This window comes from Malania oleifera, chromosome 2 (assembly GCF_029873635.1).
Source record: "Malania oleifera isolate guangnan ecotype guangnan chromosome 2, ASM2987363v1, whole genome shotgun sequence".
Taxonomy (NCBI): Eukaryota; Viridiplantae; Streptophyta; class Magnoliopsida; order Santalales; family Ximeniaceae; genus Malania; species Malania oleifera.
Genome location: NC_080418.1, coordinates 107,569,952 through 107,594,398, shown reverse-complemented (window position 1 = coordinate 107,594,398; position 24,447 = coordinate 107,569,952). Strand labels below are relative to the sequence as shown.

The 24,447-nt window shown below is 37.8% G+C and overlaps 1 protein-coding gene across 2 annotated transcripts in view; it reads right to left on the bottom strand.

Moving 5' to 3' along the window:
• LOC131148755 (E3 ubiquitin-protein ligase COP1) overlaps positions 1 to 19,481 on the bottom strand; it is a 47,039-nt gene extending 27,558 nt beyond the window's left edge. Inside the window, exon 1 of one of the 2 annotated variants that reach the window (XM_058098664.1) lies at positions 18,285 to 19,481. In XM_058098664.1, the coding sequence (XP_057954647.1) occupies positions 18,285 to 18,614 (330 nt within the window). In that variant the 5' untranslated portion in view covers positions 18,615 to 19,481. The remainder of the gene's footprint in view (positions 1 to 18,284) is intronic. The other variant, XM_058098665.1, reaches the window with a different exon arrangement.
• Between the last annotated feature and the right edge of the window lie 4,966 nt (positions 19,482 to 24,447).

The window sequence follows — 24,447 nt, the reverse complement described above, 5'->3', positions numbered from 1 at the left end:
AAAGGTTTCGATGTTACCTTCTTTGAGTCTACACCTTAATAAACCCAGTCACTAAGCGCTTTTGAGCTCAATGAGTCTCTTTCTTTGCCTAATCTTCCAGATTCTACGTTGCTGTCCTTGCCCAACCAACCATCTAAGTCTCCATGTAGTTCGAGTCCTTCTCATCACCTTGATCATCCTAATTTGCATGTGTGTTCACGACAGCAGCTCCAAGGAAGAGAATTCCCTCTAGGTTCTACTACCACGCCTTTGGTTTCCTCGTCTGACGATCATACTTCCCATGATGTTGATCCTCCTATTGCTGCTCGAAAAGGTAAATGCACATGCACTCAACATCCCATTTCCAACTATGTTTCTTACGACTCCTTATCACCCTCCTATTATTGTTTTGTCACTGCTCTGTCATCTACTACCCTTCCTAAATCTGTTTCAGAAGCCTTAGCTCATTCTAGGTGAAGGGATTCTATGGTTGAAGAGATGAATGCTTTATATGACAATGGTACTTGGGACTTGGCACCTCTTCTCAAAGGTGCACCTGGGAGAGGTCTTTTATATCGTGATCAAGGTCACACTTATGTCCATGGAAATATTTAGATGCAGATTGGGCTAGATCGCCTTCCAATCGAAGATCCACCACCAGGTACTGTATCTTGGTTGGTTGTAATTTTGTTTTTTGGAAAAGTAAGAAACAAACTATGGTGGCAAGGTCAAGTGCTAAATCAAAGTATAGATCTATGACTCACACTACCTATGAACTCGTCTGGTTGAAGAACATATTGGAAGAATTGGGTTTTCTGCATTCTCAACCTATGAAGTTGATGTGTGATAATCAAGCTACTCTTCATATTGCCTCCAACCCAATCTTTCATGAGTAGACAAAGCAAATTGAAGTTGATTACCACTCTATTTGGGAGAAACTTGTGCAAAAGCTCATTACAACCACTTATGTGAAGTCATACATGCAGCTTGCTGATTTGTTTACCAAAGCGTTAGGGGGTGCTCGTATGAGATTCATTTGTAACAAGTTAGAAGCTTATGACATTTATGCTCCAACTTGAGGGAGAGTGTTAGAGGTTATATATGTCTTTTAGTATTATTCTTATTGATTGTGTTAGTATGTTAATTAGTGAGAGTCAGTAAGGGTATTATTGACATTAGAATGTATTTAAATTTGTATTATAAATAGACGGAGAGACCTATCTTCAAGTTAGGTCATTCATTTTCACTCAAATCTTAACACTCTCAATCCCCCAACCTTTCCAAAATAATTGACAGTTGCATGATGAAAATAATTTGAACTTTGCAATGCTATATCTCTTGGCATGATTTGCTTAAGAATTCAAGCTAGTATATTTTTTTGAATGGCCAACAAGTAGTTTATAAATATGTTTAATTTTTTAAATTTCTCGCCATAATTTTCTCGATTTTTTTTTAAAAATACATTTAATTTATTTACATATTTTTATTTGAAAATTAAATTTCTCAAAAGGCTTACGCCTTCCTTAAGGTTTATATTTTTATTAGACAAATAAATTTCTCAAAAGGCGTACACCTTCCTCAAGGCTTACATCTTGCCTCATAAGGGTTAAACTTTGTGCTAATCTATAAACCAGTTACATTTGGCACAAGAAACTCCTCTTGGATAATTTTCATGCATCTCTTGATATGTAACTCCTCTTGGATAATTTTCATGCATCTCCGGATATGAAACTCAATCACCTTTGCCTTCTGAGTTTTGAAAAACTTCACAATTTACTGGTCGCTTTACCATTATATTTAAATTTTTAAATAATTAAAAACGTTCAACAACCCATCCTCTAACAAGAGTTACATCACCATCTATTGAAGAACTAGAAAGTCAATTAATATCCCAATCATTTGGTACAAGTCAAAATCCAATTCATGCTAAGATTACATGCCACATATAGAAATCACATCATGCAACAACTGGCTCCGAGAAGCAGAAGGCATTTCTTTTATCAATCATCATTGCCTCAAAGACATTAGAGAGATTAATACATTTGGTTACAGCAATGAGATAACCACAGGATCGTTTCGTATAGTTAAAAAATAAAAATCAAAAATAAAAATCAAAAAACTAAAAACTAGCAACTTGTTTAATATTTTCAAAACCAAAACAAGTTCAGAACACCATTGGATACACGTTCATTTTTATCCTTGAATTGAATAACAACTAAAAAATATGGTTAAAATAATAAAATTAGAAAACATCATAATTAAAAAGAATTACAATAAAAATAGAAATTATAATTATTTTAAAAAATTTTATAGATATTTTACTTTAATTGTATTTAAATTCATATGGTCATTTTATTCTAATTTCAATTTAAAAATGTGTATAGGATGATTTGATCCACAAGTGAATTATATATATATGCATATTATAACAAAGAAGAGATTTCATTGATGGAAAAAGAATTTACAAAAAGGAATACATTTCTCCCATCAAAAATTTTGAAAAATCCAAAACAAATAAACCAATAAAACAAATAAAAATGTAAAAAAACTAGAGCAAAAGAGCCTCCACCGTCGACTCGTCACTGAGCCTCCGAAAAGCTAGCTCCCTTGAAGCATCCAAACCAACACATCATACAGAGGCCAAGTATTGAATCTTCTCCCAGACTAGCTACCAATTCAATTGTCTCCCTAAAAAAATTTGTGTATTACTCAAACCATAATCCCCACAACACTGAGAAAATGCCGCCTTTCCAAAGTGCAGCCCTCTCCTAAAAAGTGAATTCTATATATTAGGGCAAAAGCCACCCACCTCCCTTGAGGTTTGGCAAAAAGACAAATACCTCCCCTGACATTTCAAAAATGCCATAGACCTCCTTTGAGGTTTCAAAAATGTCATAGACCTTCCCTGAGGTTTTCCAAAAAGACACAGACCTCCCCTAAACAAACTTGTCTTTTTGCAAAATATAAGAGAAGGTTTGGAACTTTTTGACAAACCTCAAGGGAAATCTCTGAGAATTTTAAAACCTCAAGGGAGGTCTTTGAAATTTTTGAAACCTAAGGGGAAGTCATTGCCTTTTTTTCCAAACCTCAGGGGAGGTTAGTGTCTTTGGCCCTAGATATTAAAATACTGTGGCAACTTTTGGCAACAAGTTGCCACATCAATTGAAAACCATAAAATCTAATGATGGAGGATCGCTTGTAGACAATTATAGGCGATTATTTTGCTTGAAAATTTAAAAATTAGGGATTTTGTTTTAAATTAGTAAATCTAGATATTTTGAAGTTTCATTGATTTAGGGTATTTTGTGCATTTTAATTGTTTATTCTAGTTGTAATCTTGGGTTTGTAGGTACACTCGTGCATCCCTCTCTATCTTCTCCTTCTCCCTTGTTCTTCCTCCTCCTTTCTTCTTCTTTCTTCTCCTTCTGTCACTCTCTTTATCTACTTCTAATTCTGCTTTGTTTCAGATCTTCCTGTTCTGCTTTCTCTCGTCTTTCTATTATGTACTGTTGTATCTCCCTTATTTCTCCTGTTCTCTCTTCTTTTCTTTCTAATTCTTTCATTTAATTCTCCTTCTCTCTATTTCTCTTACATCAATTTGGCATCAGGTCCATTTTGATTCAAATACACACTCTTCCATTGTTGTAAACTCTTCCACAAACCAAAACAACAATCATAGTCTCATTGTTGCCACCATTGTTTCATATCAGATTAGAGAAATTTTACAATTACAAAGGCATTTGAAGCCCTCATAAACGCATCTTCACTATTCCTTGTCCTGCAACTTCTAGCCAAAATTACAGTTGTGTCACTCATTTTTCTTAGACCACTTTGCGGGAATATTTTCATGGCACCACCATCACCATCAAAGACGAAGACCACCCCCTAAAGTTTAACCACCAGAGGCCCCACGCACTAGGGGTGTGCATAATTCGGTGAAAACTGAATTAACCGAAATAACCTACCAAATTCGGTCGAAACGGTTTGATTAATTTTTAATTCGGTTTGGTTCAGTTTTATATTTCGGTAAATTCGGTTATTCGGTTTGGTTATGGGGAAATTGCATTTCGGCTAACCAATTTAACCGAATTATATAATTAATCAATAATTAAATATAAATTATATAATTTATAATTTGGAAATTAGGGTTCCACAACTTCTTCGAGTCTTCTACACCACTCCACATGGGCCACACTCGGCATTCGGCAGGGCAAACTAGGCACTCCACTAAGTCCCTCACTCCCTCCACCCTCCAGCCAATTTAGCGTCCAGCAACTCCAGTCTCCAGCCATCCTAATTCCTGATTCAACAATCCTCCACACCAATCACCGACCAAGCAGCCTCCGCCCTTCAAGAGTTTGAATCGCCTCCACTCCACAGATTCAACGATCCCAAACTTCTCGTTCCACACTTTGGCTTTGGGAATTGGGGTTCCCAACTTCCCAACTTCCCATTCAGCCAGCAACGACTTTCGAGCCATCCAGCAACAAGCGACAAGCTTCCATCACTCCATCGACTCTTCGAGAATCAAGACTTCAAGCCTCTAGAGTCCAACCATCGCCAATCGCCATGTCGTTGCCCTAGCCCTCGCCGTAAGCCCCTGATCGTTGCCCTAGCCCTTGCTGTGGCCATTGCCTAAGCACCTCTCAGACTCAAAGTCTCAAGTTGTTAAAATTATTAAGTTGAACTTTGAAAGCACACAATCATTTTTTTTTTCCCCCATAATTAATTATAATTTGATTCGATTAATTCAGTTCAGCCGAGTAAGGTTCGGGTAAGGGGGTATTTCAGTCGGTTCGGTTAGAATGAAGAGTTAACCGAAAAAATTCTATTAATTTGGTTAATTGGATGAACCGGCTGATTGCACACCCCTACCACGCACCACTTGAAATTATCCAAGCCAAGCCCCTTTGAAGTCGTACATTTTCTGGAGCTATTTTGACAAACCGCCTCCACCAACAGATTCGCAACCTTTTAGTTTGTCATGAGCCAAAATACTATTGCAGCATTGCCACACAACCACCACCAACTGTATACGTGCCCCCACACAGCGGCAACACATGTGTAAGAAACTGGCAGGGTCTTCAGCATCTTCCATAATAGTGAGAAATTGAGTTTAATCACGAAATTTGGGGTTCTTCACGATGTTTTGACTTGGCTTTGAGGTCTTTTGACCTACACTATAGGATCTTGGACTGTCAAACCATTTAGATTGAGGCTCAGACCCCAGCTACAATATTTTGAGATTTACTGCCAAAAATGGATTTTCTTTTGCGATATTTTGACAATGATCTAAAGAAGTTCAACTGTGAGTGTTTGATACACATCTTTTGGAAGAAAATTCAGCACTTTAGCACCCAAGGCAGGTTTTATTTCGAAATTCTTTGGAGTACCAAAGAGAAAAGTCAGAAACACTGCTTGAAAATTAAAGAAATTTGAATTGGAGCCAGTGTTTTAATATTTGCTAAGATATGAATTTTAGAAATGTTACATAGGCTTCCATGCCTGTCTTCTGGATTTCAATTGTAATTTTTATTAGAGAATTCATAGATTGGCTGTTTCATCTTGATTTTTATTTTGAATGCAGTGAGATATTAGGAAAAAAATGACAAGATTTGCATCTTATAAGCTTGTGGAAAATACGGCTGAATGGTAGATAGAATACAATACTACAGAAAACAAGAAAGTAAATTCAGACCTCCTTTTGGTTTAGAATGAAAAGTTTGTTATTTTTCATAATTTTTCCCAAACTGTTATGATGAGATAATCTTTCATTTCTAGAGAAGAAAGAGTTCTTATTTTTGGCAATATGAGCTTAGTTCTTATTTTGGGAAATATGAGCTTCCAATCTCAAAAGGAGCCTATCAAAGATGAGAAAAATCTTTTTGTGGACTACACATGATCATAGAAAAGAGGAAATTGCAAGTGAACCTGAATTTATTGTTTTCATGGATTATTAAATTTGAAATGAAAGCTCCACTGATTGTGTGGATGTAGACCACATGATGCCATACTTGAACAGCAAGCAAATGCAATGGAACAAAATGTTCAAGCTATAGAAGGGCTAAAGAGCAAGAAGAAAAGTGCCATGTTAAAATTGGGAATTCAATTCCAAGCAAGAGTTCTTTTTGAGGATGAAATTGGGGAATCTTGCGCTAAATTTGTGACAGATAGGTCCCAGGCCCCAAAGCCTTGAATCATCTTCCACCCGTAATAATTCTCCACCTATCAACTTCACTGGGATTGTGAATCTTGAGGAGAATTTTCAATAATTTGTTGTTGATATTTGCATGTCAATTGAAAAGGGGCAATGTGAAGATACAAGTTGAATGGCTTGGGGAATTCGTGGATATACATTCCCCGCTCTTTTCGTGCCACTGTAAAACTCCAAGTCAAGTTTTCTCTAAAAAGGAGAGTTTGATGGAGGATCGTTTACGAATAGTTCAAGGCACTCATATTTCGTTTGAAGATTTTTTTAAAATTACATATTTGTTTTAAATTAGTAAACCTAGATATATTAGAAGTTTAGTTAATTTGGCGGTATTTTGTTCATTTTAAGTTTTCTGGTGTTATTTTGTAACTGCTTATTTAGTTGTAACGTTGGATGTTTATGTACGTCGTTACTGAGTTGTATGAAAGAGTCATCAATTTAAATTCTGAATTCCTGCACTGGTCCCTCTCTCTCTCTTGTGCACCCCTCTCCCTCTTCTCCTTCTTCCATCTTTTTCCTTCTTCTTCCTCCTTCATTCTCTTTCTCCTTCTGTTACTCTCTCTGTTATGCTTCAATTTCTGATCTTCCTGTTCCACTTTGTCCCTCTGTCTATCCTGTCCCTGTTCTGTCCTGCTGTCTATCCCTTCTTCTCTTCTTTTCTTTCTATTATCCCCTTTAATTATCCCCTTTCTTTGTTTCTCCAACTGTCCTACATCATCTGGTCTTCTGTTTTTGCCACAATTAGTTGAAAACCAACAACACAGAAACAGAAAACCAGCAACGGAAACAAACACGTTATCATCACCTGTACTGCTACAAAGAAAACATGGTGTCCCCAAGCCACAAGTCTCCTTACTTTGCAAGGGTAGGGGGAGGGTTGTCACAATGTATGCAGCCTTATCTCTACTTTTTAAGCAGAGAGGCTGTTTCCTTGGGACTCGAACTGGTGACCAACCAGTCACAAAGGAGCAACCTTACCATTGATCCAAGGCCTGCCCTCAGTACTGCAACAAAGATAGAAAACAAAAAACAATGATTTCAAGCAACCCCTAATAATGACGAGTTTGTCTACTTTGTTTTTTTCCTTTTTTTGATAAGAAAAATACATTAATAAAGAACAAACAATGTACAATGATGGGAGAATGAGATGTCCTCCTAAAAGCGAAAGGAAGACTGTTACAATAAATTGACAATAAAGCATTCCTCCAAATGGTCCACAGGATAGCAAACACCACACAATATCATAAAGCTCTTCCCTTCTTGCTTTTGCCAAAACCCCACTATCTCACAAGCAAGAAATCACAAGGCCACAACCCAAGGAGCTACTCAAGTTTCAAAAAAGAAGAAAATAAAGCACCCCATATATGGTTTGCCAACTGAGCATGAAGGCAAAGGTGTGTGTTCATTTCATCGGACTCAAGGCACATCATCTAGATATCATGATTGAGAGATGTAGGGTCTTCTAATCTGAAACAAATCGTGCATATTAATTCTATTGAGAGACAAATTTTGAATAGTATTCCAATGAGGTAGCTCCAAAAGAAAAGATTGGGGAAAGGAGTTCTTAAGAGGTCAAGGGAAAAAGATTTAGAAGGAAAAAGACGTAAGGTATCACCCTCCTAAACCTTCTCATCCCCATATCAAAAAGGAATAAGTACACTCATCAAACTCTCTTTCAATGCAATCCCCAAAAAAATAGAATCCCAAGAAAGAGAGAACCCAAACCACCCCTCCACCCCCCAAAAAAAAAAAATAAATAAATAAAAGGAAGAAGAAGAAGAAAAGAAAGAGCCAGGTGCATTGTGAAGAGTAGAAAGCTTAAACAAACAAGTCACCGTCATCACCAACAATTGCTCACAACCCAAACATCCCCCCAAACTGAACAATGTTATCATTACTAACCCTAAAACAGGTGAGAGGAAAGAACAAACAAGTAGCCTAGAAAACAAACTTTCAAGGGCTTGCATGAGAAACAATTCCACTTCCTCTAGTATACCACCCATTCTGATGAAGCCCATGCATAGTTTTATTAACCTTGTGCCATAGGAATTAACCGCTATTTACCAACTAGAGAGATGATTTTAGAAACCACATTACCAATGAAAGTCACACATCCACCTCTCTAGAGCCCTTGCAACTCTTGGACCCTCTCAAAAGCGATAGGAAGTAAATGGGAATGATGGAGAGGAAGCACTAATGGCTAGTGTACAATTCCCAAGAGGTAAGTGCGCTGTCTTCTACCCCTCTAAGCTCCTACCTACCCTCTCAGAGTCTCAATCACAAGGTCCTAGAAAGCCACATAATTAGGATTTCATTTGCCTCCAAGAAGGAAACTGAAATAGGAAAGCAGCCAATCTAAAAAAAATACAGCCCGCCAGGTGCTGAGGCCTTTAACCCCTCTAAATACCTGCCACCCAAATTAATGCCAAACCCATTCTTGAACAAATTGATCTTTAATCCCAAATCTTTTCAAAATTTTTCAACAAATAGCCTTTCAGATTTCTTTTATAGATTACAAAAAATCATTAACATCTAAACAAAAGTACAGTAGATGGAGGATAAGACATCCTTCACAAAACAGCTAATTACAATAACACTGCCCTCCAATCCCTTCGAAGATCAGATAGCAATATCCCCACAAAGATTCCAAAGAACGTGCTCTAAAAGAAGCAAAAAAATTAACTCTATCCCAGAACAAAGAAGAAGAAATCAACCAACCTTTGAATATCCTCGAATTCCTCTCAAGCCACAGCATCCAAGTAATTGCATTCACTGCACAAACCATAAACCCTTCCTCTTTTTGCAAAGCCATCTACACTTCACCAAAACAGGAGAAAACAGCACTGTAAAGCTTTCTCGCCACCCAGCAAGAAAGAAAATTGTGCGCATTAGTCTCATTGTACTCACAGCCCAACAGACACCTATCTACACTGAGAGCCTTGTAGGGCCTCCTTACTTGTATCATAAATCATTCATACTAATCCTGTTGACAGATAGGGTCCAAACAAAAGCCTCAACCCTTAAAAGGAACCTTAGCCTTCCAAAAAACATGATACAAACAAAAGGACAAGGAGTTCCAGGTTTCGACGGATAAAAGAAAGGAAGAAAAAAAGGAACACAAAGGATCTCCCAAACCAGACCCAAGCATCTCCCCTATTTGAGGCACGAAAGAATCCAACACGCTCGGTAAAGAAGTAAGATCATCAATTTTTTTTTCACTAAGACTCCTAAGTGGAAGTCCCATGGTTTTAAAAAATGATAATGGTACATGTAACAGTAAAGGTCTCGGAGTAATGGTTGCAGTCATCACAGACATTATGTAACAGATAACAAACACTGCATCTGCAAACTCCTCTTTTGTGTTATCAAACTTGTTAAAACAATAGAGATTCACATGTTTTGATCCTGGAATCCTACATCTAATGCTTTGAATGGTTTTTAGTAAATTGTAGTCAATTTAATTAGAATTATACTACAAGTACTGGATGTCATCTTGGTTGTGTCAGTTGCTATTGGCAAAAAGAAGCATGCACTTGCTACATTTAACTACTTCATTGGTTATAACTGAAGTTTAAAATAAGAAATCTAAATATGGAGTACCATCTTTTGTACTTTTTTAGTCTTTAAAGGAATTTTTGTATCTAAAAATAAAATATAGAATGTTCATATATCAAACAAGAACAAAATGGAAGAACTTTGAATATGAAAAATATGAGAGAAAAAGCATGGTTTATTTGAATAAAGTGGATGCTAAATGTCAAAGAAAATAACCCAAAAATGAATTTATTTATTAAAAAAAATTACTAAATAAAACAACTTAAAATTGAGTTTCTGAGTTTCAATAATAAAGTGGAAAAGGGGGGAAATGCAAAAAAACAAAAAACTCAAAAGCCCATTCTAGTCATTAGTGTAACTGGCTGGTAACAGCCCATGTCAACCACTACTGTGGTGAATCAGAGGACCTCCAAGATATCACCTTGTAACGATCTCAGAAGTCATTGGTACAGTTAAGTAATGGCCACTACGCACCGATTTTTAGAACTATGGAGAGCCCCCTTCTAAAAATAAAAATGTTGTAATTTGGATCATCAAAATACAAGGCCCCAAAGGCTCCAACAAAGTCTATCCATCCAAATGTCTTACCAAAAACAAATTCTATTGCCATTACTCACTTTAAAGTGAGTGAGAAAAAAGAATATCAAGAAACTGAAATGAGCTCACAAGGATTCACATGAGAAACATTGCCACTTGATCCAGCATCCCACCCATGTCAACGCATTCCATACTTTTAATAACCTAATATGCCATAGGGAGCCTCTAAGGGGAATCTCCATAACTAGTTTCTTAGATACCATGTTTCCAAGCCCCAAAGACCCCTCAAACTTAGATCTTCTAACCACATCCCAACTAACAAGATGATCCCTCTAAATCTCACCACAACTAGCCCACAAGAAATATATCATCCTCCTCTCCAAAACCCTTACCACACTTAACGTAACTCTACAAACTGATAAAAATGTTAGAAACAAAAGTGCTAATGAGAGTAATACAAAACCCTAGTGACCAAATAAGCCCACTTCCATCCTTCTAACCTCTTTTTCATTCTATCAACCATAGGATCCCGAAAAGCAGCAGATATAGGGTTGATTGAAGGCCTAGATACAATAAAGGCCAAGTCAAAGAAGCACAACCAGCCATAGCCTTGAAGCCCTCTATATTGCTCGCCAAGATCTAAATTAATGCCAACCACCCCAATCTCGGCCATTTTGATCTTCAACCCCCAAACCTTCTCAAAATTATTAACAAAATGAGAGCTTTTCGAAATTTTCCCAACATTATCCTCCAAAAAATATATATATTGTGTCATCTGCAAACAGAAGATGGGACAACTCCACCTCCTCCCTGCCCACCGATAATCTTCTAATCACCCTCAAGCCCAAGGTGAGTGAGTTTGCAAAAACATTCTACTCAAAACATCACCACTCCATTAAATAAAAATAAAGACAATGGATCCCCTTGCGTAAGCACTCGAGAAGCCCTAAACCACTCTCAAGGTTGTACACAATGACAACAAATTGGTCAAGCTCAAGTAGGGATGTAAATGGATTCATTTTGGCGGGTATGCCACCCATGAAGGGCATAGTTGGGATGATTCATTATCCAAGGCAAATTCAAGGCAATCAGTGAGAAATACATCCTCCCATCCTCAACACCACTACGTGTCACAGACATGGAGGTCTTAGTGGCCAAAAGGAATCACCCTTACCAAGATCTACCTAAAGTGTCATGGAGTCATACCCATACAGCGACAAGACTACGCAAAGTCCAACCTAGTCGTACCCATCCTCATTCAAGGAAACACTCAGGTGTCTGATCTAGACATCAAGTCTTACAGCACAAAAGCCCTTAAACCAACCTAAGTCATCAATAAGGAACCCAAACTTGAACAGTTAGAGATATAAACTCACACTCCACCAGTACTGAGGGTAACTTTCATCCCCACAGTACAATCAGAGTCTAATATGACACCACCCAAGGGTGTAGCAAACAAGCAAGAAGAGTGAACACCCCAAACCTCCAAGTTGAGAGTACCACACAGTCTCATTCTTAAATGGATCGTCCATGGGGCTCCTAATCCCACACGAAAGCCCAAGACATTCCTCGAGGATGTCAAGAGCTCACCCCTAAGTGTTCCTCAGAGTGCTCACTTAGCACTCAATAGGATATCAAGGGAAGTAGGTTGCTCACCTGATGTTTCCCCGAAAGTCATATCTACGAAGTATTCTCATCCACATAAGAGCAGCCACCAAGGATATAACGATTATATGTCTTAGGTTCGAGAAAACCGCCATCAATACTATCCAAACCAACCACAACATCACAATGACATACGAGAACCATCCCCATGACATCTGCATAGTAACATCCAGGTTAACAAACCTTCCCTCCAAGTCAAATTCACACACCAAAACCATGTGTTAGGGTTGCAAAAGTCTAAGACCTTGACATTTTCCCCCACTCCATCTTATCAACATCCTCATTGATGAACATACACGATCTAACTTCCAATAACACTCCCAAAACCCCAAAACAAAAGGTTTCAGACCAATCACAATTCAAAGCTCTTCAAAATAGACCAAACTTGTCTTTGATCCCATAGTAGATTTTATCTCAATTGGATTCGACGGCGCTTGTGGGGCACATCTTAGAACACAAGGTCTTTGTTCCAACATAAACCAAAACCAGACACCACTTCCTCTGAGTACCATACTCTGATCTTTGATTCTGCCCAAGACTTTCAACATCCAAGGTCACAACTCAACGAAAACCATCACCCAATCAACATACTACCATTTCCAAAGATAAACACTCTCCCAAAACTCGAGCTCACAAATCCTTGATATAGATACGTATCCTTGATACAGATACGTATTATAGCCTTACCTCTTAAAACTCAAATTGGTTCCTCCCAAGGAGCAAGTTAGACAAAAGTCCCATACCAGTCAAAATTCCGCTTGTAACCCAATTTTGATATTCTGCATGGTACCATCATCTGACAAATGATACAACTCTCTTCTCGTAGTAGGAGCTAGGAGGGTTATGTTTTGAAACTGCTAACCACAAATCAAAACTAAGACTTCTTTGTTTCTCAAAGCCTATAAGGATCCAACCAAATACAAACTCAAGGTTCCATACCAGCCTTACACTTCCAAGGATAGATCCTATCTCGGAGGTTCTCCAAGTTTGACCATCAAACCACTTTGTAGTTAACCCAAAAAGTAAGCATCAAAGCTCAAAACCAACATGCCATTTCCAAAATCAATTCTCACCCAGGAGTCTAACAAAACACAACTCCAAAGATGAGTCCACACACTAAAGTCTCTTCCATACAATCGATCTCAAAACCATAGGGTTACCATGTCCAACAAACAACCAAGCTCAAAACTAACAAACCATTTCAAAGGCAATCCCCACCCTAGGAGTCTCTTGAGACATAACTCCAAAGATTAGTCCATACCCGCCACAAAGGCACAAGGAATATTCATCTTAGTTCCCCTCAATCGACCCTTGTCCCTTCTCATTGTCCCTTCTCAAGGGTACAGGGTAACTTTCACAAGATATACAATGAAGGTCAAAATTAACTTCATTTACCACAATAGGTCACATGACAAAAGGGGAGCACAAGACAACAACCTACTCAAAGATAACTTGCTCATTCCCTCACTAAATGTCACAAGCCGAATTCGCACAATTGAGTTGATGCCAACAGTATCAATCTCATTTTCATTCAAGATCAAGAGATCCGCTCTCATACCAACTATCACAGATAGATCTCAATGACCAAAAGGAATCACCCTTGCCAAGATCTACCCAAAGTGTCAAGAAGTCGCACTCATACGGCGGCAAGACTACACCAAGTCTAGCCCAATCGTACTTATCCTCATCCGGGGAAACACTCATGTGTCTTACAGCACAAAGGCCCTTGGACCAACTAAGGTCATCACTGAGGAACCCAAACTTGGAGGGTAAGAAAGATAAACTCATATTCCACCAATACTGAAGGTAACTCTCATCCCCATAATACAACCGGGTCTAAGATGACACCGTCCAACAGTGTAGTCGACAACTAAGAAGGGTTGACACCCAAACCTCCGAGCTAAGAGTATTGCACGATCTCAGTCTCAAATGGATTGTCCATGGGGCTCCCATCCCACACAGAAGCACAAGAAACCCCTTGGGGATATCAAGAGCCCGCCCCTGAGTACTCCTCAAGGTGCTCCCATAGTACCCGATAGGATACCGAGGGAGGTAGGCTGCTCACCTAGTGTTCTCCCAAAAGGTATGTCTCCAAAGTATTCTCATTCACATACGAGTAAACACCAAGGATCTAATGATCATATGTCTTAGGTTCAAGCACACCACCATCAGCACTATTCGAACCAACCACAACATTGAGTAACATATCAGAACCATCCCCAAGACATTCACATATTTGAGTCCAGGTTAACCGACCTTCTCTCCAAGTCAAATTCATACACCAAAACCATGTGTCAGGGTCACAAAACTCTAAAACCCAAACACTATGCTTAATTGAAACCTCCACAAATCTACCCCAAATATAAATGAATAGACAAAACAAATATATGCATGCGAGTGTGTCTATGTGTGTCTATGCATGGACAAACATAGCCTCGTCATTCAATTGTTCATAGCTTTCTAATATATTATTTTCATTTTATTTTATATTATTCTACAAGTAAAATGAGGCTTATAAACAATATAATTATATTTAAGTAAGATAAGCTATTTTGTTTTAATAATATACAACTACATAACTATTATTTTTATTTTTCAAAATTTTGTATGTTTTTTTTTTTGTAGGTGGGCAAATTTGGATCCCAATGGGAGGCAAATTCCCTAATAAGGCGAGGATGGAAACATATATAATGCTCCAAGGTGGATTTGGGGCAATAAGTGGCGCGGAATTGGGTTATGTCCCTCCAGGTCCAAACCCAACCTATTTACAAACTCTAAGCTCGAGCAACCTCTCGTCCACTTCCTACACACAGCCCCAAAGCCTTTTCTAATCATCACTTTATCCAAAATCCTCATTTCAACATATTGTAAGCTTTCTCAAAGTCCATCTTAAAGAATAAACCATTCCTACGCCTCCGTCTCACATACTTAACCACCTTATTAGCCACCAATACAACATCTAAAATTTGTCTGCCTTTAATAAATGTATCCCCCAAAACCTCCCACAAACTCTTACAGAATTTTATAAAGCCTAGTGACCAAACTAATAGGCCTGAAGTCCCTCACCCTCAGAGATAGCTCCTTCTTCAGAAATATAGCTAAAACGTTAGAATTGCACTATTTTCCACCACCCCATTATGATGAAATTCCTTCAAAAACTTCTAAATGTCCTCCAGCAAAACCTCCCAACCCTCCTAAAAAAACCATCAAGATCACGAGCCTTCTTCAAGCTCATCACATACGTCATTTTTTTGAATTGCTTCAACTTCAAAAGGCCTCAGCCACTAAGCTAAGCTCATCCAGTGGGACTCTCAATAAAAGCCCTCCAACATCAATCTATATCAGTCCTCTGTATATAGATGCTTGTGGAAACTTGTAATCTATCTCCCATCAAAGTATGACCCCTCAAAAATCTACTTGAATCTAATTCCAACTCCTTGATAAAACCTTTCCTCTTTCTACTAGCTACATTATGAAAAAAAAAAACTCAAATTACAATACCCTTGCCTAATCCACTTCATCCCTGATTTCTGGCACCAATTCATGTCCTCCCACCTCCAAATCATTACAAAGAGTAGCCACTCTACCCTATCCTCATCATCTAACAAGCCACACTCATCCAACTTATACAAACCAACCGTTTGAGAAAAATTATTGTCTTATGATTCTTACTTTCTTTGGCATTCCCAATAACTTTTTTTATTCCCAGGCTTCAGTTTTGGACCTAACACTCCCCTACTAGTCCCTCACACACTCCTAGAACAAGGAGTGTGTCAATCACATGTTCTCAAATATAAAAGGGGTGGGACCCCACTGCACTGGTTTAGAATCAAAAACCACAAGGCAATGATCAGAAGCATGCCTAACAAGGATCTCCTATATTACATGTGGACAAAACATTTGTACGCATATTGGTGAATAGGAAATTAGGAATATATCAATACAAGAAGCATGTCTATCTCTAGAAGCCATCCAAGTAAAACAACCATTGCTTACAAGAATGTCCCTGAGCCAAAGTTATGTATAAAGAAGTCAAACTGCCTTGTTTTGCTAGAGACCACCCTCGAACCCGCTACTCTTTCCCTTTAGCCAAGGATAACGTTGACCACCCCCCCCCCCCCCTTAAAAAAAAACTATCGTGACTACAAAGATAAAAAAAAACCAACTTATCAAAAAAATAATCCCCCCAAGGAAGAGAATTTGGACGACAAAGTGGCATAAAGCACCACTCCATTAACCCTTAACTCTAGCAAAATAAGCGCTAAACAATCCTTAATGGAAGCTAACCTCGTGTCTGGCACCACAATGCCAAACCGTCCAGTATCATTGCTCTCTATTGATGTAAATCATCTAGAGGCGTTTGCTCTCACTTGTAACATAACAAAGTGGCTGGGGTCTTAGGGGCCCTAAACGTCTTCACCCATGGACTCAATGTTTTTAAGAAAGGAAATAAGCGCAGCTCCCTCAACAGCCATCCTAACTCCTCTAAAAAGAGATGAAGAAAAGGTGATGGCTGGTGCTCTGTATAATGCAACAATCATCTTCCTTTTTTCTCCTTGACACCATGATAGTCATTGGCTTGCTGTTCTTGTGTTTTTTCTAGCTATTTCTGGCGTGATGATGCTTTAATGATGTTGTGTACTTTTGTGAGTGGTTACCCAATTATTTTTATCAATTTCTTTTTCTTTATTGATGTTTGATCACCCAACTATGTCGAATGCATTGAAGAACTCATGGGTAACCTATTGACCTTCAATCCAACACATTAATCAATCTTTGTCTATATTGTGACAAAAATTGAAAATCAAATTGTATGATTTTCAATTATTGTGTCAGCTTGCTGCTAAAATACTAGACCTGCAGTATTTGCCAATGTGGATTAAATCATTCTATACACAATTTTTAATAAAAATATAAGTAAAATGACCATCTTAATTTAAAACATAATTAAACTAAAATATTTGTAAATTTTCAAGAAAAAAAAATTAAAAATAATAAATGTTATAACAAAAATTTTTGTTTTGCAATTGTCATATACCATAGGATTGTTCTTGGAGCACTAATCATAATTAATTAAAATGATTATAATTAAGATGTATTTTATTATAATATTTGCTAGCTTGTATTATTTTATAGTTTCATTATTTTAATCATATTTTTAAATTTATTAAATTCAAAGACAAAAAAGAGCATGTGTTCCATAAGGATTTTAGTTTGTTTTACTTTTGAAAATATTAACCAAGGTTCCTAGTGTTGGGTCTCTAGTTCCTTTCCACAACTTTTTCACAGTCACACCCAATGGCTAAATTAATTGATTTGTGTTGGGTTCATTAATAAAACTTATAAACCATGCACAAGAACATTGCTAAATTTCTTCAAAACATATAAACTCAATTATCAATTTTTCTCCAAAATTTCCACTCAATTGTGTGAATGATGCACAACCATGTCAATGAGAAAAATGTATGAGAAAAAAACCAATTTGGATTATAGATCTCCAATCTTTCAGCAATAACCTCCCATCAATTAGGCCCAATCACTAGGGCTGCAAACGAACCAAACTCCTCTAGGTGACTCAAGAGCTTGGCTTAGTAGGAGATCATTCACGCTCATTTATTGTATACATGAGCAATTCCCAAGCCCAATTATGAAGCTCGTCTAATAAACAAGCAAAACTAAAACATGAACAAGCTCGGCTCATTTTGTAGCTCGGTTACAGGCTAAGTTGGGCTTGAAATAGGCTTGGAATAGGCACAACTCATTAAATAAGGATCAATAAACTTCAGTGAGTTAAAAAGTAGGGAGTAGTGGGCTTAATTAGCTCAAACTCTACAACCTAAACTTAATGATAATGTCATTGACCAAGGCCAATAGGCTAGCTTGGTGGGCGCAAAAAAACCCAGGGCAGTATTAGTAAAAGCCTAGTTTCACCTTTTACCTAACAAAATCCTCTTCGCCTCTTGTGATGAGAGGATTCAAAACAACAAAAATATTTGTGAGCATCTCAGCTTAGGTTGATAAGGGCTCGTCAATTCATTCATTTTTATAAATGTACAAAAATATATTCAAACTCAGTTTGAGCTCGGCTCAATCTTGAGCTCAATTAAAAATTTAATAAACAAGCTTAAGAATGGTAAGCCCGGATCGATATCATTTGCAGCCCCCCCAATCCATAATCTCCCTTGGGAACATTTAAAACCTTTAGGTTCAAATTTTTTTTTTCCTTTTCCTCAGTTTCGCCGGGCGACCACACACAACTTCATATAAAAGCAACGTCAATATAAGCAACCAGAGAAATGATCGCTAAAGGAAGCAAAACACAAAGAAATTAACCAACCTTGTCCAAGACAAAATTAGGGAAGACTTGATTGTTGGTGAGGTAATAGCCACAGCAAGGGCAATCGCTCTTGTTCTGAAGGTGAGTGATGATGCACATGTAGCAGAAGCTGTGGCCACAGGACGTGAGGAAGGCGTCTTTGATAATCTGCATGCATATCGGGCACAAGAAGTCCCTGTCGAGCTCAGAAACTTCTGAGACGGCCATCTCGGCAGCCGCCGCCGACGCTGCAGCGACTGCGTCGGCAACCTCCGCCATAGCCAAGGAAGAAGGGGTCCGGACTTCCTGCTTCCCCGACGGGACTAGCGCCCCCGTCGAGACCTCCTCCATCCCTCTCTCTCTCTCTCTCTAGAATTGAGCTGGAGTGCCGTCGAAGTTGCAGGGTAGAGAAAATGGGGGGAATGGATGTGGAGTTTTTGTGATGCTTAGCCAACTACGAGGATTAACACAAACCACGCGATCATCTTCTGGTTGCTTGCTGCCCCTTCCAGCTGCAGTTGTTTATGAAAACCACCATAGGCCCGGGCGCACGGCACGGGGTATTGTTCTCTTTTAATATGAAAATATATTTATTTTTTGAATAAAATATATTAAGTTCCCTACCACATAAAAACGGAAACCCTCCCAGTTACAAAATGCCGCTTATGCCCCCTTACAACCCCACTCAAAACCATCTCCCTTCTTTCTCCAATGCTTTTCCCCCTGAAAGAACAGTCCCATCTCCCCCCTTCGCCGCCACTACGCCGCTGCCGATTCTCCTCAATCGCCTCTCCCCTACGCTACTGCACCGTAGCAGTCGCCCTCTTTTGCCGGAAAACCAACGACAGCCAAGAAGTCGTTCCTCTCCATCTCCAGCACTCCTCAACGCCACTCTGACTCTCCTCTTTGGCGTTCTTCGTGTCGATCTGCTGCGCAAAATAGCCACCCCCTTTCTTGCTCAAAAAAAAAATAGTGGCAACCAAGGAGTTCATTCCATCTTCCTTCCATCTCCACCATTAGTAGCGACAATAGCCAACCCTCTCTACCTTCAACACTCCTCAGCCACCTCTCCGCCATTCCTATCATCCAGTCCGCCTCTACGTGTAACAACCACCCCTATTTGCTTTTCTCTGTAGATTTGCAAGTTTGAGGATACCTGTGGAACCAGGAGCAAGTGTCTCGACCGTGAGTTTTTTACAGATGATAAAAAACGACGGTGTAATATACATAGAAGTGTGTCAAGTAACTTTTCAAAAGTCAGTTATTTCCTTAAATCGATCCATGGAAAATTGGATCCCGTTGAAAATAATGATCAGCAGAGTCCGTGTGCGTCGCTCCGTTAACACCAACATTAACTGAAACCATCTATCCAAAAGAAAGTTTTGATTTGATTTGATTGAACATTTGAAAAGATTGTTACATCATTCTCACTGATTAAACTATAAAATAAAATATAAATTTTTATTTGTAAGTTAAACAAATATATATAAAATTAATAATTTTTAATAGTAATAATACTACTTTTTCACCATTTTCAAATTTCATGAAATGAGTTTTCTTAAAAGATGGATTAATGTATTTCAATCAAAAATATAGAACGATTGTCAAGATTATAAAATGATATCGGTCTGATAAGTCTTGGAGTGTCTTAGGAGCATTAATAACTTTTTATTAATTTCAAATGGTAAAATAATTATAAGTCCAAGAATATACGATTTTCAGTCTTTACTGTACTTCTAAAACCTTTAAAAAACACCCTACTAGCTTAAATTCATATTAATTCTCAGCAAATCCCCTTATTTCAATTTCCCAAAGTTTTGATAACAAAAACTTCGGCAACTTGTTATTCTACAAGGTGTTGCGAGATTGTAAGCTCTTAGGTCAACTGTTGCTGCTATGCGCAAAACCCTGTCAAAATTTAAAAAAAAAAAAAATTAAGAATGTCAAAAATGTATATATATGGTGGGAAAACTTATTTAAGCACCACATTTTCATCACTTCCTGGTTATTATTTACATGTGGAAATATTAGCTCTTCAAGATTGGTGGCATGAGGCCAACTTTTGGAAAGTTAGTTCTTACCTAAAACCGACTTTCCAAAGTTGGTTCTGTTGACTTTACTGTAATCTCAAAAGGGGAAGTAAATTGGATATTTAAAAGTTTTCTTTCTTAGGTCAACTAACCAGCAGCAGTATTTCACAACACACATGGTCAATTTAGAACATATATGAAATAAGAAGATAAATACAACTGTAATTAATTTGCTCCAAGTAAATCAAACAAGCTTGCACAGTATAGTAAAGCGAGTAAAGTAAAGATGACACCAGATGTGTTATCGAGATTCGAAAAATGTGCCTATGTCCCTACCTCTAACTCGCAAGCCCGAGGATTCCACTAAGGCTCACTTCACTGGTGGAACGACACCAAATACAATGTCAAGTCAAATTCCCAAGGCTAACCTCAACCTTTACAACCAATCCTTGACGAGTTAGATTAACGTCCCCTCAGACCACGCTTGGAATACAACAAATAATCAACACAATTTCGTGTACAATTTCAATGTTTCTAACACAAGCAGATTTGTACAATATTACGATTTAAAATATATGCACTCACAGATGACAAGAACTAATGCTCAAGTGAGATTTGCTAAAACACTATTTCAGCTCTCAATAACAATGTAAATATGTGTGTATACGTGAGAGTAGTTACCTTTGATTCAAGACAAATAAAATCAGTATGTTATTAAAGGAACTTTGAATCTCAAAGAGAAAATCTCAACACAATATTTTTCAAGTATAAGCACAAATGACATTAGGTTTCAAGCTTGCTCAAAAGTATTTTTATTGAAAATGCAAGCAAGCTTTCGAATCTGGCAATAAAGATGCCAAGACTCAAAAGCTAACAAGAGTTCTTCTCAAAAAGATATTTATCAGTCAAATATTTTGAGAAAAACCCTAACTTTACTCTCCAAGAAAAATATCAATCAATACACGAAAATGAGAGTAATATGCTTCAAGAATGAATCTATGTAGGCAAACAGCAAATGAAAATCAAACTCCCTCTAACTTGCAATTAGTTTGTAAGAAAGGAGTAAGCAAATACTACTCTCTAGTTTTAAAAAGATTTTTCAAGTAAGAATATGAGAGAGCATGAAATATAGGCTCGAAGATATGAAGTATATGCAATGGGAGTTCAAGAAAAATCAGAGAGAATTTTTTGTCTAATTATATTGCTAATCGTGTGCTGTTCTAGACAAATGAGGGGTATATATAGAATTCCCTTAATTTTAGACCATTGGGGACACGAAGGGAATTTCTAAAAAGTTTAATTAATAATTAACCCCTATTTAGAGCCAATTACCGCAGTTAAAAATATGGCAACCCAAGAGTTTCGGTCGCCCGGTCCTTAAGGTCGGTCGCCCGAATAGACACAATCAGAAAAGTTCACTTTCTAACTTCGGGTGCCCAAGGGAAAGTTCGGGTGGCTGGGACAAGGCAATTTTCCAAACGCTCGAGGTTTGGTCACTCGGTTATCAGTTCGTTCTGCTGAACTACGTACTTTGGTCGCTCGGTGTATTTTTAAACTTAGAGTTCGGGTGCTCAAGAAAGGTAAAAAGTGACAGTTCATATGTTCGGGCGACCGTAAACAGTGTGTTCATTTTAAGTTCGGTTGCCTAGGCTTGGTCAACTGTTGACCTTTTTACCTATTCGGTCGATTGAGACGTTTTTAACATCCTAAGTTTGGTCAACCGAAGCCCTTTCAAAATAAACAATAGGTCCTTTTTTTGCTTAAATTCCACCCCTATTTGCATAGATATGACTTGTGAGTTAAAAGAGATTTTCTAAGTGATATTAAGGGACCTAATAGTCATTCTATGGTCATTTGAACATTTAGTACTATCATGCATGTGATGTAGATATTATAGACCATAATTATATTACAGACCAAAAATAAAATGTAAACATTAAATACAAATGAAAACACTTTGGTCTTCATTTCCCTTGAATCTGCACATGCCACCATAGGATGTAAGACTTTTCCATTTCATGCAAGAATGAACCTACACACAAACTCAGGGCATAGGTAAGATACAGAGATATTTGTCATTATCAAAACGGGATATGACCTATAAGGTCAATAGGTTTTATTCCCATGTATGCATACACCAATTCACATAAACTAAAATCGACAATCTAAAAAATCGGTTTTGATTGCACGCAACTGTGCACCCTTACGTAAAATTAACTTTTAAAAAGTATGTTTTGGTGGCTCTTTTATTTTACATTACATATGTCACGCCCCGAACCTGGAAATGGGCCCTAGGGTGTGATTTAGTAACCCAACATGTCCCTGTATCATACATTCATCCATGATGTTATACAATATAAGGGTCCAACCTCGTAGAGTTCACATATACCCTATACACAATCACATACACAATATACACAACAAAATTATTCAACCTATTACATTCATAACACTATACCAGAGTCTATACAAAACTAGGATCTAGACCCATAATACAAAAGTACCCCTAAGCACCTACATAACCCAAAAAAGACAACCCGGCCAAAGATCAGTACTTACACAAGTACTTAGACAATGCTAACCAACAACCACACTCTTGAAATGCTAGGACGCTAGTGTCGGCTACTTGAAGGACCTGAAAAACATTTGCATGATAGGGGTGAGACACTTCCCAGTAAGGGAGAATCAGGTTATATTAGTGTGTGGACACATGAGTGTTATTTCAACAGTAAAACATAAACATTTTACAATTCCAATATTTTCATAATACAATTCTAGTATATCTCACAAAACCTGATCAATCTATCCAGTGTCGTCATACTCTTCGGCCTAAGTTGGCTGCATTACAGGGCGCCCCCAGTAACTTGGCATAGTATAGCTTCCACGGCGTTGTATCGGCGCTAACATAATGAACCCACACCCTTCGGTGATCAACCGATATAAAAAGTGATGTAGACACCCCATTTTTACCCAGGCCCAATATGTTTATTACTATTATTATTATTATTATTTTATTATTATTAGTAGTATTTTTATTATTTCATTTATCCTTATTATTATTATTATTATTAATTAGTATTATTATTATGTTTATTATTATTATTATTATTATTTTTCATTAGTATTATTATTATTACTTTTATTTTTATTTTTACTTCTATTTTTGTTGTTTATTATTATTATTATTTATTATTTTCATTATTATTATTATTATTTTTAATTATTATTATTATTATTATTATTAGTATTTTTATCTTTAGGATTACTATTATTATTATTATTATTATTATTATTATTATTATTATTATTATTATTATTATTATTATTATTTATTTTCATTATTATTTAATGTATTAGGGTTTTAGAAAAAGCCTTTAAAAAGGCTTGGAGCACGGCTGTGGAATTGGGGGGGGGGGGGGGGGCACTGCGAACGCAGAAGGCACTGCGCACACACACAAGCAGCATGCTAAAAGAAAAAACCCTGTCTTGTTCTACCCCCTCTTCGTCTTCCCGGAGAACACGACCCACTCCTTTCATCTCCATCTCGCCGGCGAACCGTTCTCCTCCTCTCCAGAAACTCCAGCAACAGCACCATCCACGCCACACCCAGCTCAGGCCAGCTTCCCGCCGGCCACTCACAGCCCCATCTCTGTCGCCGTGTCTGCAACTGCTGCCGCTGCAACCATCCGAGACCTACGCAGCAGCAGCGGCAATTTGTTCCAGCCACCGAGCCACCACCGTAGCTCTTCTCCAGCAGCAGTTCCTGCAAGCACCACTCCGGCAAGCCTCCAACGAGACACCAGCCGAGCATCTCTGCTCTGCTGCACAGCAACCCGAACCACCCAATCCTCTCTGCTCTAGATTTCCGACCATCATCCTCTCAGTCCCGGCTGTACCCCCCTCCTCTGTAAGTACCCGCTGCTGTCTCCTGTACACGCACACCACACACACCAGCACACACAATCTGTATATGTATATATATTACGTTGTTGTTATTATTACTCTAATACTTGTATGTTATTATTATTATTATTATTATTATTATTATTATTATTATTATTATTATAGATTGTGGTATATTTAATTGCCCTTGTTTTTTTTTTTTATACGTATATATCTCACATCAATTTGTTTCTTTTGCAGGATTTTTCTTC